This window comes from Pseudoliparis swirei, chromosome 3, assembly GCF_029220125.1.
Source record: "Pseudoliparis swirei isolate HS2019 ecotype Mariana Trench chromosome 3, NWPU_hadal_v1, whole genome shotgun sequence".
NCBI lineage: Eukaryota > Metazoa > Chordata > Actinopteri > Perciformes > Liparidae > Pseudoliparis > Pseudoliparis swirei.
In genome coordinates, this window is record NC_079390.1 from 21,158,598 (window position 1) to 21,175,891 (window position 17,294).

Genomic DNA, 17,294 nt, shown 5'->3' on the forward strand with positions numbered 1-17,294 from the left:
TAATTCAGGAGAACCTTCCTGATACAGGAGAACATTCCTAATACAGGAGAGCCTTCCTGATACAGGAGAACATTCCTGATTCAGGAGAACCTTCCTGATACAGGAGAACGTTCCTGATTCAGGAGAAAGTTCCTGATACAGGAGAACATACCTGATACAGGAGAACATTCCTAATTCAGGAGAACCTTCCTGATACAGGAGAACATTCCTGATACAGGAGAACCTTCCTGATACAGGAGAACATTCCTGATACAGGAGAACATTCCTGATACAGGAGAACCTTCCTGATACAGGAGAACCTTCCTGATTCAGGAGAACATTCCTGATACAGGAGAACTTACCTGATACAAGAGAACATTCCTGATTCAGGAGAACATTCCTGATTCAGGAGAACATTCTTTATACTTTTCACTTTATACTTTACATACTCTGTATACACTTTAATTTTTACATTTGTATTTCCTTTATTTAAATTCTTAAAGTGTAATACGTCCCGCCCTAGTATCTTGTTGTTTTGTGTGTTTCTGCTGCTCCAGGAAACTGAATCGTCTTATCTTAAACTCTCCCTGCCTGAACCTCCACCTCATTATCTTTATTGTCTGCTCTGCTGTTTAAGATTATCCGCTGCACAAGTTCACGGAAAAACAACTTTGGCCCCCATCAGCCACGTTGACCTCGTCCGCTCTCGGCAATCATGTTGCGGCTTCCTTCCAACAACTCCAAGTTCCTTTGTGACTCCTCTGTGTGTCAAGGAGGGAGGAGAGGAAACGAGAGCTGACCTCAGCTGTGGTTGTTTTCTTCAATATGGACTTTGACCGAAACTATAGATCTTCCTCATGATCTCATGTATGTGGTGAAATATGTTCTTTGTATATTGTATATCTTAGAGTTTTAGATTAATAAATCTGCTTTTATTGTGAAGGTTTTGTTTCTATAAAAAATGACAGAAAAGCCATGTAAACCTTTAAATTTCAACAATAATAAAAACTCACCGAACATCTTGCACGAGGACATATTGTAGACACACAGGTTGAGTACGTAACTATGTTTATTGACATGTCTTCTCTCCATATATGTCCAGTTGTACCCCCATCCGGCATTCCATGCAAAATAGATTTGAATCTTAACGAGATTACGATTCTTTTTAAAAAATCTACACTACTTCATTACAGACTGACGTCGAATCTAACTCCTAAAACATTGTTGCACTCACGAAAAAAAGCATCGAGGCACGATTTTTTGAATTACATGCATTTTTCTTCCTGACGCCTACATTACCCACAATGCAACTCGGAGATTCCGTTGCGGAGGCGCTAGTCGCGGCACACGTAGCATCGAGGGTCGAGAGATGAACTCGCTTCTTTCTAACTCATCTCCAAAAGATATTTTAGGCCCAACTGACGCTGACTCAAGTGACATCACTTGATGACATGTATCAGACTTACTGGGTTCTTTGTACTCATATACTCAGTAATATTTCCCCAGCAAGATGAAAAAACACTTTGATATGTAAAATCGGTGGAGTTTCCATTTAAGTCTTGAATAACCCAAATTAACTGGGACTACAGATGAAAAATAGCCTCTTGGCTAACTGGCACATTTACTGCAATGTTTTTATCAATGTGCAATGTACCTTATTAAATAAACCATTAAAAAAAAAATTTTAAATAACACTTTCTGTAAGAAACTGCAGCCGGCACATTAATAACGTTTAAAAGAGAATAGCAAAACATAACGTGCATAAATCACTACCTGACAATTCCAATTTACACGACACATAAAACAAGAATGACAATGTACAACCACTGAACTGTGAAAACAACATTACTGCAGAATTACAGAACATCAAAAGGAATACAACTCGTTAAAAATCAGATTCTAGCTAATTCCAGTTGATGTTTACAGGTAGATTTCACTCAAATACAGCACTTCACTTCGTCATACATTCAAGGATATGTGTTTCACTGCATACGAGTTCATGTTTGAAGCCAAGATTCCAACCAAATGTATTACAAATGTTGAGAAAATTGTTAAAAGCAAAAAGCAAATGTGTGCTTGTTTCCATCCACGAATGCTATGCGATTATTAGGTGTACATAGTTCTGCCTATTTGGCTGATATGTGAGAAATGCAACTGTAATTTGTGACGTTTTTGTTGGGACAAAACGGGCAAACCGAATAGGAATCGCTTTAAAAGGGGAGGAGCTTACAATACTTACTCGTGAGGAGAGTCGTGGAAAAGAGAAGAAACTTTCTCCCGCAACCTGGCAATCATTTTGACGAGAAAAATAACACAGGTCCCTTTAAATCCCCTCATTAAAATCCACTTGGATATCAGAATAGCCCACTTGAAGGAGTCAGCGAGTCAAACCTTCCTCCTTCTGTCCTCCTCTTCTCCGGTGAGTAAGACGAGTCGGAGGAAAGCTGTCCGACGAGATGAGCTGAAGGATTTTCTAAAAACAAACCGACGTGATTGGAAAAGGGGCGAGGAAGGAAGACGAGGAGGAAGACGAGGAGGCAACGCGAAGGCTTTTTGCGCTCCTTCTCGGCATCTTCTTCAGGGATTTCTCTGCCACACTCCCCGCCGCCTTCGTCATCTTCCTCTTCTGCCTTCAAATACGCCAGAGCGTTAACGATGAGGAGGGAGAGGACCAGGGAGATTGCTTTACGCCATCGCTTTGTTTCCATCCCTCCATCATCCTACATTTCTGCTCTGGGAGTGTGTGTGGGGGGGGGTGAGGTCAGACGAGCTGGAGCAGCAGGTCCTGGAAGGTGTCCAGGCCCCGGCAGGAGTTCTTCTCTGTCTCATCAGAGCCCAGCTGGGCGGCCAAGAGGAACAGCTTCCTGTCCTCGGTCACGGAGTCCAGAGACAAGGCTTCATGCAGCTCCGACACGCTCACAGCGTCGGGCTTATCCTGCGGCGAGGGGGGAAACTGTTAAACTCCGTTTGACAAGAAATAGTTGTCTCTTTTATTTTCTAAGGACAAAAAAAGATCTACAATATACTGTCCTTCATTTAAATACTTTGTTGTGGTTGGTTATTGCATTCTATTTCGTATAATTCCATCCGTTGTCCCTGTATGCATTTATATGTATAGCTAATTAAATAAAAGAAATGGTCTTTTCTCGCCTTTTTCTAAGAATTCTTTATCAGCCAATAAACATCTCCGGTACGACGGCCATGAGTTTTGTTAATGGAAAGTCTCTGTTTATATATATTATTTATATATATATATTATATATATATATATATATTATATATATATATGTATATATTTATATGTATATATTTATATGTATATAATATATATGTATATATATTGTATATATATATATATATCTGTCTCTGTAGTAAAAGTCTCTGTTTACTATTTTTCTGGCCCTCCTGATGTTTATAGAATGACGATAACATTATCTTTTCAACCTGCACCGTTCCAACTGTAACATCCTTATGTTCCCAATTCACCGCTTCCAATTTGAGGTTGTGCGGTTAGCTGGACACAAAATCCCCATTAAATTACATACAGCAAAAAAAGTGGCATTACAAATAACTAGATGGTATATTTAAAAATGCTGGTTGCCCCCGTTATAATTAAATTGCGGAGGTAAAGACGGTGAATTTAACGCCGCCCTCCCACACGAACCATTCCAGCCCGGCTCGTCTCGAGACGTCCGCCTCGTTTCTTTGCCAAATCTTTTGAGGCTTCCTTTGTGCCGCTTTAAACCGAGCGAGAACAAAGCAGTGTGGCGGGTGAGAGCCGGTATCGCAGCCGAAGAGAAATCCTCCTCCTGAGGGAAACGTTTCTTTTATTTCACCTGCGTCGTGATCACAGCGTGTCAGAGGCAGAGGGGTCTTGCTAATACTGCGAGTCGCACACTGAGGGGATAAAAGCTGCGGCGCCCTGACAGTATATGACAAATATTCCTGCTTCCCTCGGAGGGTCATGTATAATTCCACAATCAGGGTGAAGAAATGTGAGCCGAGGAGGAAATGTAGTCATGTTTATTTCACGAGCCTGACGGATCATCACTGCCGGGTGAATGAGGAGGGGACAACGTGTACCCGCTCGCAACGCTTTGGAGAACTTTACTTATTATTTCTGACTTCATGTGACATTTATTTCTTTGTATTCCAGGATAATTTTGGGCTCGTTTTAATGCCGCTAACAGCGCAAACAACGGCCACAGCGCTGGCAGATCCTGTTGTGAAACACGGTCACAATACACCCAGAGGGAGCGCAACAGAATTTGATTCTGACTTGAAGTTCATAGATTATTACCTTCGCATTGAAAATGCGGAAGGTTATGTTTTGATCGCCGTGTATTTATATATTTATTTGTATGCGTGTTACTTGCATAACTCAAAAAGTATTAAACCGAATCGCATGACATTTGGTGGGATGATTGGTTATTATCCGGGGACCATTTGATTACATTTTGGGATCGATCGGGTCAAAGGTCAAGGTCAAGGTCATGAAAAGGTCAAAATCTTCTTTTTACCACAGAGCGGTCAATTTCTATCCAATTGGCATGCAACTAATGCCAAAATGTTCATAATTCAATGCCCAATCTTGTGATATGCGAAGGTATGCGCTCTACCGAGTGCCCGTTCTAGTTTATATCTGCTTTCATTTGTATATTTTTGTTGACGGTTTTAGAAAATCAATGCCACGAAAACAGCGATGTTTGGAAAATGGTTAGCCGCGAATGACGTTACCTGCTTGTTTCCCAGGACGACCACGGGCAGCTGTGGCTGCACCCTCAGCAGGCGGTGCAGTTCGGCCTTCGCCAGTGGGAGGCGGCTCCTGTCAGAGGAGTCCACCACGTACACCAGAACGTGAGTCTTCCTCAGGTAGTCCGACCAGTACCGCCGCAGGTCCTCCCCGCCGCCGACTGCAGCAGAGAAAGCGTAAACGTCACGCATCATAAAATGTTGACTTTCTGCTTTTAAATATAAACTTTCTCCTGCCGAAAGTCAGCTCAAGAAAAAGAAAAAAATCACATCCCTGACTGATTGCCTTGCTCATGGGCATTTCAGTGCTGCAGATGTTTTCTAACGGTGTCCTTTGTGTCAAGAAGAAGGTTGAATAATGAAATGGACAGATCGATATATGGAATTAGATCAGCTGCTGGAGGTCCTCCTTTAATCAAATTGGCCACATATTAATTTTAGATGTGCAGCGGACCAAATTAAATCACTAATCTAGTTTTCACCGAGGGATGAAATAAGCAAAGACGGCACTTATTATTCATATCCAAGTTTCCATACTGGAAGAAATTGACTGGTTTCATTTTTTTCCATCTTGTTGCCTCCGGACATGATATGTCACCGGTCCCCTCCCTTTTTAATGGTTTATTATATTTATCTAGTATACTTTGTTCTGTTTTGTTTTGTTTTTTAACCTTCTGAGAACTCTAACTCTACCCATTTTTCTTTGTTTGCATCAACTACGCCATGGCCCTGCTGATGCCCCGCCCACTCCTCCTCTCTGCCTCCATCTGCCTGATGGATCACGGAGGTCTGGATCGTGGTCCATGCCGACTACCAACTATTCATACACTCTGTCACACTCATTGAATGTGTTTATGTAACTCTGTAATGATTCCTTCTGGTCACATGACATCTATTGCCTCTGTTGCTCTACTGGAGGTTTCTTCCCTTTTTGTTTGGGAGTTTTTCCTGATCCGATGTGAGGTCAAAGGTCAGGGATGTCGATGTGTACAGATTGTTAAGCCCTCTGATCATTTGCGAGAATGGGCTATACAAAATGAACTGAATTGAATTGAAATTGAATTCTTCTCACTTCTCATTTTTTCTGGTCAACTGTATTGAGGTGCGATTCCTTGATTTGCCTTGAAGCTGAGCAGCATCTCTCTCATCATGTTTCAAACATAGAGGGTGTCATGATTTTGGTTTTGGAAGGTTTTTCTGAAGGCCATTGAGTTTATTCAGGTAATGTTGAAAAAGGATTTAAAAAATGTGTGTGTGTGTGTGGGGGGGGGGGGGTTAAAAGTAAAGTGAGAATCTAAAGTTCATCCCGTTTACCATTTTGTTCTCTTCTGCTTGCTTACGCAAAGAATACTGGGAAGAGGCTCTGAGATTCTAGGAAAGAGGCCAATCTTGGGTTGAGCGATTGGTCAATGAACACGAGACACCTGTGAGGTCAGGTTACATCAGCGCGTCAACAGAAATGCCTTCTTCACAAGTGGATAGAAAGTTTTACTTTTAGGCAGTTGACCAATCACATTGGGGTTCTTTTGTCTTTGAAATGCTATTAAAAAAAAACTTCTCAGAAATACCTCTGTACCCGGTGGACCGGTGGTTGACTGAGTCACTTGACTGATGGACTGATTGTGATGCGATAACACGGCACAATGAGGGACTCCACACACACACTGTGTGAGAACATGTAGTTCCCAGCTTCAAGGCCCGGGGGGGGGGGGGGGGGATGTTGCTAGGGAACCGGGCAGCGGTGTACCTTTTGCTGATGTGACCAGGCAGCAATAAATACCTGTTGACCCGATACGGTACAGAGGGCGGACCGGACGCTCGGCGTGCGTTTCTACATGCAGAGGGGGAGCTCGCCGGGCCACATACACACACATGAGCACACGCATCCGGGTGTGAGCGATGCGGATGTTTATACACAGATTAAAGATTAAGCTGCAGTCGTCGTCTCGAGGGGGCAAAAACGCAACCGGGCGATGTTTCCAAACGCCCGAGTTGCAGCCAAAGCTCAACTATATTTGACTTTGACCCCAAAATATGAATCCCAAGAAGAACCAACATGACTCGCGGTGTCGTGTCAAAGTCCGTTTCCCCCATTGATCGGTGTCTTCCCACCTGTCGCTTATGAAAATAAGAAACAGTCTTATCTTTGAGTTTTTGTTTGGGGGAAATATTTAAATCCATAATAATCGAAAGACAAAAAGTGTGTGAGAGAAGAGCGAGGCCTGTTGAAACTGATCTTCTGCTTACTACAACAACAACAACAACAACAACAACAACAGAGCTGCAGCTCTATCAGCACTTTTAAAATAATCTTTTAAAAAATCAGTTGAAAGCTGGTCAGCGCTGGACTCACTGAACACAATTATTATCGGGGCGCCGACATTTGTGTTCCTTTCTGACTTCTCAGAGACGAGCGAGGGATTGTTTTTGGCTCCCCGGTGTTCAGATCGTGAATAAATCAGCCGCCGAGCGTGACGCATTCCTCCGAATCCGTCCGCACCGACGCCCTCCGAGGCCAAGGCGTCTCGCTCTCAGACGGTCTCCGGATGAAGAGCGAGGCGGTTTTATTTTTAGTGCGGCGGCGTGGCTTTCAGAGGAACGCTCATTAGCGGGATTTATGAGTTTGCATGTCGATGCGATCTACCCAGACTCACTCTCTTTTCTTAGAGCTGTGTGATTTTCATCTCCCCCACATTTCATAACATGCATATAGTCATATATACCTGTATATATACAGTACGTACCCACCATGCATTAATAATTCATCATATTTGCACCAATTGTATTGTCTATAATTCACAGACACAGTTTGACTTCCAGTGCATGTCGTTGTTCCTTGTTTTATTGTTACCTTCGCATTGAAAATGCGGAAGGTTATGTTTTGATCGCCGTGTATTTATTTATTTATTTATTTATTTGTATGCGTGTTATTCGCAGAATTCAAAAAGTATTGAACCGAATCGCATGAAATTTGGTGGGATGATTGTTTATTATCCGGGGACCAGTTGATTAGATTTTGGGATCGATTGGGTCAACGGTCAAGGTCAAAGGTCATGAACAGGTCAAAATCTTCTTGAATCGCATGAAATTTGGTAGGATGATTGGTTATTATCCGGGGACCATTTGATTAGATTTTGGGATCAATCGGGTCAAAGGTCAAGGTCATGGAAAGGTCAACATCTTTTTTTTACCATAGCACGATACATTTTTGTCCAATTGGCAACTAATGCCAAAATGTTCATAATTCAATGCCCAATCTTGTGATATGCGAAGGTATGCGCTCTACCGAGTGCCCGTTCTAGTTTCTACATGTATTTAACTTATTTCTTTGCTCGTGTTGAGCTTTGCTTGTCCTTGTGTTTTCCGCCGCATTTCTCTTCATGTGTGTGTACAAAGAGAGAGAAAACACCTGGCCATTCAAGATGATTTGAATGAAATGCTAAACTATTTGTGACAACTAGGCCACAGTTGAAGTTTCTAAGGTTCTCTGAAACATATTTTACTTCCATACTGCTTCCATACTTAACAGAAACCATGGTAACCGAACAAATATGGGCAGCATAGCGAGTGTCAGAGAGATTCTCTGGGTTGGCAACGGTGAACTGAACTCTGGATCAGCCGGATCAGTTCATCGTTCATCCCAGATTTCAGATTAAATTTACCACCACTTAGTCACCCATCAACATTTAGAGACGCTATAATCCACTTTTTTGTTAATTGCAATGTGCAAAGGACAATAGGAAAAGCTTTGTCGGGATCTTTCAGCTCATTGTTTATCCGTCTGGGGCACAACTTACGGTTCTGGTTCACCCTTAAAACTCTAATTGCATCGTTTTTTGGAGAACAAGCTGTAAAAGACACAACCGGAGACCAGCTGAGAGAACAAAGTGGAGCATTTATCTGCTAAAGAGACAGACATTACCCTCAGGGGGTTGGTGGAGACCAAACACGGAGCTAAAAGAGCGAATGCTGGACCGACATTCCTTCGGTGGACAAAAACCCAACGAGGCTCCTTATGAATCACGTTGCTCGGTCGCTGTGTGTGAAACAGATATTGCAGGTTTGAGTTCACGAGTGCTTCAGGCATAAGTCCTAACAACTGGAAATGAGTCAGCGTTTCTGCATTTCATTTTCTGAATGGTTTTTTGTTTAGACGCCTGAAACAAGGTGCGTGGTTAACTCACGTTTAGGAGAGCTTAATATATTTTGTTCTACGACATAAAATGCGTCTCGTGAATTTTGAAGCTTTTTTTTCGCGAGCCGCCGGCGGCGTTGCACTTACTCTCCAGGAAGTCCAGCTGACAGGCGGGGGCGTTGAGGCTCATGAAGTTGAAGCCGCGGGTGGGCCGGCAGCGGCGCCTCTTAGCCGCCGACTCCCCGGGAGTCAGACCCTGCAACATGCTGCTCTTCCCGGCGCCGTCCAGACCGAGGACCAGGACCTTGCGCTTGCCGCGCTCCTCCTCCTCCTGCCGGGGCAGAGCGCCAGAGACCGTCACAAAATGTAGAGGAGATGCAAGAAAAGAAATGAAACACATGTTGATTCGACACTGCGTGGGGGTTATCTGCTCAGTTAAGAGGAGTAGAGGATATGGAAGAATGGCTGGCTCGCCTCAGGGTTACACATATGATTAGAAGTCATTAATACAGTGTTATTTACACATTAAGTCGGTTTTGTGAAATGTAATAAACCCACTGATTTATGGGCCAGCTCCACAACTATCCAACATTCTAGATTATAATAAATACCGTATAGATGGTTTAATGATGACATTATTTGTTATTTGTAGCACTGATGGAATAAAACCAACTGCTTTTCCGAATCAACATTCACAAATGGCAGCTCTGAAGCCTGGGTACTCGTTATGTATCAGAATGAATGCAATAACGGTTGGGACCAGGACCATCAACCATTGGACCATGGACGATCAACCATTGGACCATCAACCATTGACCAACGACCATCAACCATTGACCATCAACCATTGGACCATGGTCCATTGGACCATCAACCATTGGACGATTCGACCATTGGACGATTGGACCATGGACCATCAACCATTGGACCATCAACCATTGACCATCGACCATTGGCTATTGACCATCAACAATTGACCATCGACAATTGACCATCAACCTTTGACCATCGACCATTGGACCATCGACCATTGGTAAATCGACCATCAACCATTGACCATCGACCATGAACCGTCAACCATTGGCCATCGACCATTAACCATCGACCATTGGCCATTGCCCATTAACCATTGACCATCGACCATTGACCATCGACCATTGGACCATGAACCATCAACCATTGACCATCGGTAAATCGACCATCAACCATTGACCATCGACCATCAACCATCGACCATTGGCCATTGACCATTGGCCATCGACCATTGGACCATGAACCATTGACCATCAACCATCGACCATTGACCATTAACCATTGACCATTGACCATCGACCATCAACCATCGACCATTGACCATCAACCATCGACCATTGACCATTAACCATTGACCATCGACCATTGACCATCGACCATCAACCATCGACCATTGACCATCAACCATCGACCATCGGACTTTACAATGTTCAGGATTGGCCTCAGTAGGTGAAACATGTGAGGAGCATCGGTGGGAACACTTCTGTCTGTTTCTGCATCGGTGGGTCCGGTGAGAGGGCTGTTTCTTTGAGACGACTGTTTCTGTACAAAGACCTGACAAAACCTCCACGCCGGCTTTGCACCTGAGACTTCACGCCCCCTCCGAGATCCTGCACACGTCAGTCATCCCCCCTTCGAAAAGTCACGCTGGGTAAGTCGACATTCAAACCGTGTGCCGTCGTGCAGCCGGGGGAGCTTTATTAGCAAGTCAAATCGGGCCCTTTCGGAGCTGTGGGTGCATCGCTTTTAGCTTTCCGGGTAAATAGACGTCACACTTTGCTTTACACTGGCGATCGATGATCCGGCCCTTAAAGAGGACTTGAGAACCAGCTCCTTGTGGGATTTCTTGTCATCAAAAGAAACGCGAGGGAAAATTCGGGGACGTTTCGGCATTCGGATTTTAATTTCACCGGACGTGTCTGTTGCCGGGTAAACACAACATCAGATAAGCGTGGCCGCTTTGACGGATCTGGAGCCCGCCTCCATGTTTGTTTTCTCGCTCATGCGGTCCGCTGGGAGACCAAACCTGAAACCACGACAGCGTTGAGCTGCTGAAGATTGCACATATTGTTCATCCAGAGCTTTCAACCGGACAAAACTAGAAAATTATTACGACTTTTGAACAATTCTTTGCTGAATAAATCGATCTCTGACATTTGAATTCAAGCCAGCGCGCTGTCCATTTATCTCCTGCTCTCTTTGTCACTTCAAACACTTCAAAGACTTTTTCTTTTGGATTTGAACCTCAGCTCTGCCAGTTCAGACGTTTCTCACAACAACAAAAACAGTCATACTGTGATATTGATTTCTATGTTTTTCTTTCCAGGGTATAAAAAAATAAAATAATACGCCGCCGGACCTGACAGGGATTTAATTGTCTTGCTCAAGGACACTCCAGCGAAGCAGACTCTTTGTGACACATCGGCTTCGTCACAAGTCACATCGCTGGAGGCCGCTCGCCTGCAGCGCCCAATGGAAACGTAGCGCTTTGATCTCTGTTCAACGGCGGTGCCATTTTCTCTCACTCGTCTGTTTCTTCTTCCTGACACCCTGAACGCCTCTCAACCACCTCCCAGATAATAAAAAAAAAAAAGCTTCAACCTTTTTTCAAATTGCAACCAAGTGCAATAAATCTGCTTATTTTCTTAATCCCAGAGCGTGAGATGAGACAATTGATGCGACTCTTGCGTCAGATCGCTTAGCTTAGCTTAGCATGAGGACTGGATGCAGGTGAACACAGCTAGCCTGATGAAAGGTTGCGTGTATTTGGCGCAGATTGCAACTGAAACTGCTCCCGCGCGCCAAAAGCATGTCGGAGAACTACGGCGGCCCTCTGGAGGTTGGTTTGTCCGTTCTGCGCTCCTGTCGAAACACGGGGTGACTTTTATTTTGAAAGTCACAGCGATGTCATCGCGGTTACCTCGGCTCGGACTCTACATTTGTAACAGAAGTGTGAAGTTTAAAAAGGCAAACCGGGCGGCCAGGGTCTGACAAGAAGGCCGCGCGCCGTTGCATCCTGGGAAATGTAGTTGCTGTGTGTTTGAAGCTTGACCCATACCAGGCCATAAAGGTCAGCATAACTCTTCTGATGCTGCTTTGATTTCATCTATTTTACTTGACGCCATATCGCCACGCACATTGGTTCAGAGAATCTGCGGCAATAACAAAAGCTGGGACCCCGAGGGCACGCGTCCTGACCTCTGGGCCAGCGGCTCGCGGTCAAAAGAAGAAGAAGAAGAAGCGGCGGCGTCATTCAACTCCCCTGCTCTCTCTCTCTCTCCGAAGCCATGGAACGTGATTACGATGCCTCTTGGTACAATGTGGCTCCTGGGATGAAAACATTTGCTTCCCTCCCCTCTGCAGCGAGCTGCCGGCAGACACCGACTACTTTACAGGACCTCGGCCCGGCGTCTAACACACATCTGGGCACCGTTTAAAAACGTGGAAGTGTAAAGTCTTCCAACTGCATTCAGTGTAACACCTCGTGGCACCGCCGCCATGATCGGGAACGATGTTCTTGTATCTCTGTGAGAGAGTGGAATAATCAGGAGAGGAGTCGACTGCAGACGCTCCGTCACTCGGAGAAGGAATGTTGTTTGATTCTGATGTTGAATTGCGCCGACGCCTCGATGAATTCAACACGCTCTGTTGTAACTGTCGATCCAGGACCGCCCTTCGTCCTTAAAGACGGTTTCTGACCACGACAGAAGCCGTTGAGTGAGTCCCGCCTGCTCGTCCGACATCATCAACCGGCCCTCTTCATCATCATCATCATCATCATCATCATCCTCCTCTTTAAAGGCCGCTGCCACGTCGTCTTTTCGTCACCTTCCCCACCTCAGCGTCTTCACTGTCATCGCTTTCTTTTCGTCACTTCAGCGTCTTCATCAGTGGGATCTATTGTCACCTTTCCACTTTTTCATGATATATATATATATATGAGTGCTGTGAAAAATAACGCGTTAACTCAGTTAATTAAATTACAGGTTTAACTAGTTGGTTTTTTTTAACGCATTTAACGCATGCGCAGAATGAGCTTCCAATCCGTCTGTTGTTGGTCGTCGGGACGAAAAAAAAGTCACTTGCAAAATGAGCTTCCAATACACCACTTCAATCTGAACTCTGTCCGCTCTCATGCAGACGGTCTGTTCATCGGTAATGATCCTTCCGCAGGTTCACCTCCGGAAACCTTGTTACGACTTTTACTTCCTGTAGATCAGGGTCTCAACACGTCGATCGCGACCTGCCAGTCGATCGCGGCGTAGTGTCGGTAGATCGCATGACATTAAAGGATTGGCCCGCCCCTGACATGTTCTCTATAGCACGTCTTTGTTCTTTTATTAAACTAAACGTCTGTTGTTGATCGTATCTCCACAGCAGCATGTCATTTCTGTCTCTTCGTGTTGCGTTAACACTTATCGATCTCCGTCTCGCGCGCCACAGAGCTCCCAGCGCGCGCATCGACCGAGCAAAAAAAAGTCACTTGTCAATCTGTCCACCTGTCCGGGCGGTGAGGTTTCAGCTTTGCAGCGGTGTCCCGCCGTCCCTTTCATCACGGCCCAGTTCATGAAGAAAACCCACAGTCAGTTTGCCTCAGCAGCTGCTAGAGGAAGACTAGGCCTTTAGATTGTATCATGGTGGAGTTAATGGTTGACAAACAAGAGAAAAATGTTCTGTTTAACCTCCTGTTACCTTTACATTTACTAACATATTTTACCCTCGGGGTCAATTTGACCCCAGCAATTAAAACCTCCAGAAAATTATTAGAATTAATATTGCTTCCCAAGTTTAAGTATGAGGTACTTTATGTTTGTTTGTTGACTACCTTTAAATAAATAAAAAAGTTGATATTTCTTATATGTTTGACACAGTGAAAAACAGCCTGGGGTCAAATTGACCCCAAAGAACACCGACATTAAACATTGAATGGGGTCAAATTGACCCGAAAGGTAACAGGAGGGTTAAACATTCTGTTTAGGATGAAGATGTATTAATGTTCCATATGGAAGAAAACTGCTAAATAACTGCTGAGTTGCAGCACCATTGTATAGAAGAATGTATAAATGTATATATCCGTCTTTTGTCATAAATCTCTATGTTCTCACAAAATATACCGAGAATATCGGTAATATGTGATTAATCATGATTAATCCACAAAAACCTGTGATTAACCCGATTAAATGTTTTAATCGTTTCACAGCCCTAATATATATATATATATCTCGTCGTCATCATCCTCATCTCGTCTTCCTCTCCTTTTGTAATTTCGCCTCCTTCATGAAATTCCTCATCTTCATCGTCAATATTGCCTCATCATCCTCATCCTCATCATCACCACGACTGGCATCAAAACCTCCTTCATCATCACCACCAGCACCGTAAACTCTTCTTCATCGTCAGTAATCCCACTATTCATAAATTTTTGACGTTTACTATTGTCACCACATAATCAAATCCATCATCTTCATCTTCTTCAAAACCAGCACACCATCGACATGTCAGTTCATGAGCAGCAGCATCTTCCTCTTCTTCTTCACAGTTCACATTGTACTGTTGTTAAAACACCATCTTCATGACCACGCCTCGCACGCCCACTTGTTCACCAAGCATCATCCTCATCCTCATCACCATTATCATCCTCATCCTCAACATCATCACCATTATCATCATCATCATCATCATCATCACCACCACCACCACCACGGCTGGCATCAAAACCTCCTTCATCATCACCACCATGGAACTAAAAACCATGGACCGATCAACTGATCATCTGATCAACTGGTCTCTCAACGCAATTGACACCGTCTTCTCGACGAGAAGCTTGGGTTCGGGGGAACCTGCCCGTCCTGCCGGGATGTTGCAGCTGGTTACACGATGGACGTGTCGTGTGTCTAGCAGCCCTTTCCGTGGAGGACGTAGATGACATCTACCTATTCGGAACTATGATTACAGGATTTCTGCTGTTTGGATTTGGCGTTGCCCTGGTTTATCGGAAAATTAAGGAAACGGGGACAGCCGTTAAAAACCCCCTAAGGCTGCCCGACGAAATTGGATCGATTTGAATTTTTATGGGAGGAAAGTGGTGGAATAGCAGGTGCGAAAATTGGATGTAGCTGCTGGAAGACCAAACAATCCCAATCTTATCTGCTTTCGGCTCCCTCAACCAGAACGGGCCTCGGTCAAGGCCGTTACTGGAACAACAACTCCCCTGAAGATCGCTGAAGTGAGAACCTCTCTCATTCCCTTCCCCCTATCCACAGACACCTGTGGTTGTTTTTCTCCCAGGACCTTTCAAGGCTATCTCCATGGCAACGACCATCTTGCGGACTGAGAACTTTGTCTGTTGTGGCCTGGGGGAGGACGACATACCAGAACACGCACACACGAACTTTCAATAATACTGATTGCATTCACTACCCCTCCCCATCCCACGCCTTCGCCTGCTTTTACCCCAGTGTGACCGGACGGGCTGTGCGGGCGCTGCTGAGTTGGCGCCGGACCGGCTGGCTGCTTGTCGGTGCTGGTTACCTTCTGCCCCCAATGGATGGGCTTAGATCACCCATTTGTTGGATTACCTCCCCTCCCCCCTTCCTACTCGTTGCAAGTTATGTCTAAATGTATGTGCTTATGTGCTAAGGTGTTTTTTTCCTGCTCCCACACTGTACCCCTCTCGGGGCATAGTCGGGGGGTTGGTGTTTTTTCTCGCCTTCTTCTTCCCTCATGTTATGCTGTAATCTTTCATCCACCCTTTCTTGTAATTTCGATGCTTTTGTACCTGTACTCTGGCAAACGACAAATAAATATATCATCATCATCATCATCATCACCTTAAACTCTTCTTCATCGTCATAAATCCTACTATTTATATATTTTTGACGAGTACTATTGTCACCACTGTTGCCTTCACAGAATCAAAACCATCATCTTCATCTTCTTCAACACCAGCACACCATCGACAGGTCAGTTCATGAGCAGCATCTTCTTCTTCACAGTTCACATTTTACTGTTGCTAAAATACCATCTTCATCATCATCCGTCGCACTGCCACAAGTTCACCAAGCATCATCCTCATCCTCATCCTCATCATCACCACCAGCACCAAGACTGGCATCAAAACCTCCTTCATCATCACCACCATCACCTTAAACTCTTCTTCATCGTCACAAATCTCTCTATTTATATATTTTTGACAATTACTATTGTTACGACAGAAAAAAAACATCATCTTCATCTTCTTCAACACCAGCCTTATATACCGTCACACGTCAGTTCATGAGCAGCATCTTCTTCAACAATTACATTGTACTGTTGCTAAAATACCATCTTCATCATCACCCCTCGCACTGCCACTTGTTCACCAAGCACCCTCCTCATCCTCATCCTCACCATCACCATCTGAATGACAGTCATAATTCTGCAGTGTTGTCTTCATCCAGTCGGTCAGATCTCAGTCTCTCCACATCCTTCCCGTCCAAGTTAACTAGTTGAATAAACACTCCGACGACATAAAGCATGCACAACATGTCCGCGGCACCTCTTTGATCGTGCAGTATTCCGCCTGCGGAGACCATATCCGCCTCTTGTAGAAGAAGTTCAAGGCGATGAAGAGAGCGGAGCCCAGGGCGGCCACGGCGGCGGTCAGGGCGATGGAGATGTGCCGGAGGAGAACCATGTGTGGAGCGCACCGATCGGCGGGCTGGAGCCTGGAGGTACCTGGAAGCGGAACGGGGGGGGCGGGGGGGGTCGCCGCTTACTGAACACCGGCTGCCCGGCAGTGTGGAGACCCGAGCTGCCGCTTCTTCCTGCCTTCCTCTCGGTTCTGCCGCCGCTGGACGCGCCACATGTGATCGAGCTCCCTCCGCTTGTTTTGGTTTCGAGACGCGTAATAGGAGAGTAGGGGAGGTGGGGGGGGGATGCCGCGTTCAAGAGTAGCTTGTAAACTTCGCTTTGTCCTCTGGACTCTTGCCAGAGACAACGGCGCAAATAAAAAAAACTTCTATTTATTCATTTTTAAAGGTCCGCACTGAATATGGCGGCTAACAGAAAACTGTTATGGATTTTAAATTTTAAAAAAAAGTAAAATAAATTAAATACTGGTATTTGAGTAAAATCCCTCCAGAAGACTCACAACCGGCTGTGCATGTATACTGCACAATTAATGAATAAGTTTTGTCTTCCTAAATGTCACATATTTCACTTATTTTTCATTCCAATTATATTTTCTCTAGCCTATTTATTGTCAACATATTGTTTCAAAGCCCTCTTTAAACTGGCAGGTTTGTAAATGTGTTGAAAGATATTACATTTGTTATGTTGTTGCCTATCTTTCTTTTTTTCCTGTTTTACATTTTACAATACTTAGGGTACAATCCTGTTATTGTCAGCTTTGTAA

At 44.5% G+C, this 17,294-nt stretch overlaps 1 protein-coding gene across 2 annotated transcripts; it reads right to left on the reverse strand.

The window, feature by feature from the left end:
* Nucleotides 1-1,030: 1,030 nt before the first annotated feature.
* Nucleotides 1,031-16,644, reverse strand: arl10 (ADP-ribosylation factor-like 10). 2 transcript variants are annotated; one of them, XM_056408845.1, is made up of 4 exons: nucleotides 16,437-16,644; nucleotides 9,014-9,197; nucleotides 4,717-4,892; nucleotides 1,031-2,914 (listed from the first exon to the last, which is right to left on the reverse strand). In XM_056408845.1, exons 1-4 carry the CDS (start codon nucleotides 16,572-16,574, stop codon nucleotides 2,741-2,743), a joined length of 672 nt encoding a protein of 223 aa, XP_056264820.1. In that variant the 5' UTR covers nucleotides 16,575-16,644; the 3' UTR covers nucleotides 1,031-2,740. The 2 variants fall into 2 exon arrangements, with proteins under 2 accessions (XP_056264820.1, XP_056264827.1); XM_056408852.1 differs by lacking the exon at nucleotides 16,437-16,644 and adding an exon at nucleotides 16,289-16,430.
* Between the last annotated feature and the right edge of the window lie 650 nt (nucleotides 16,645-17,294).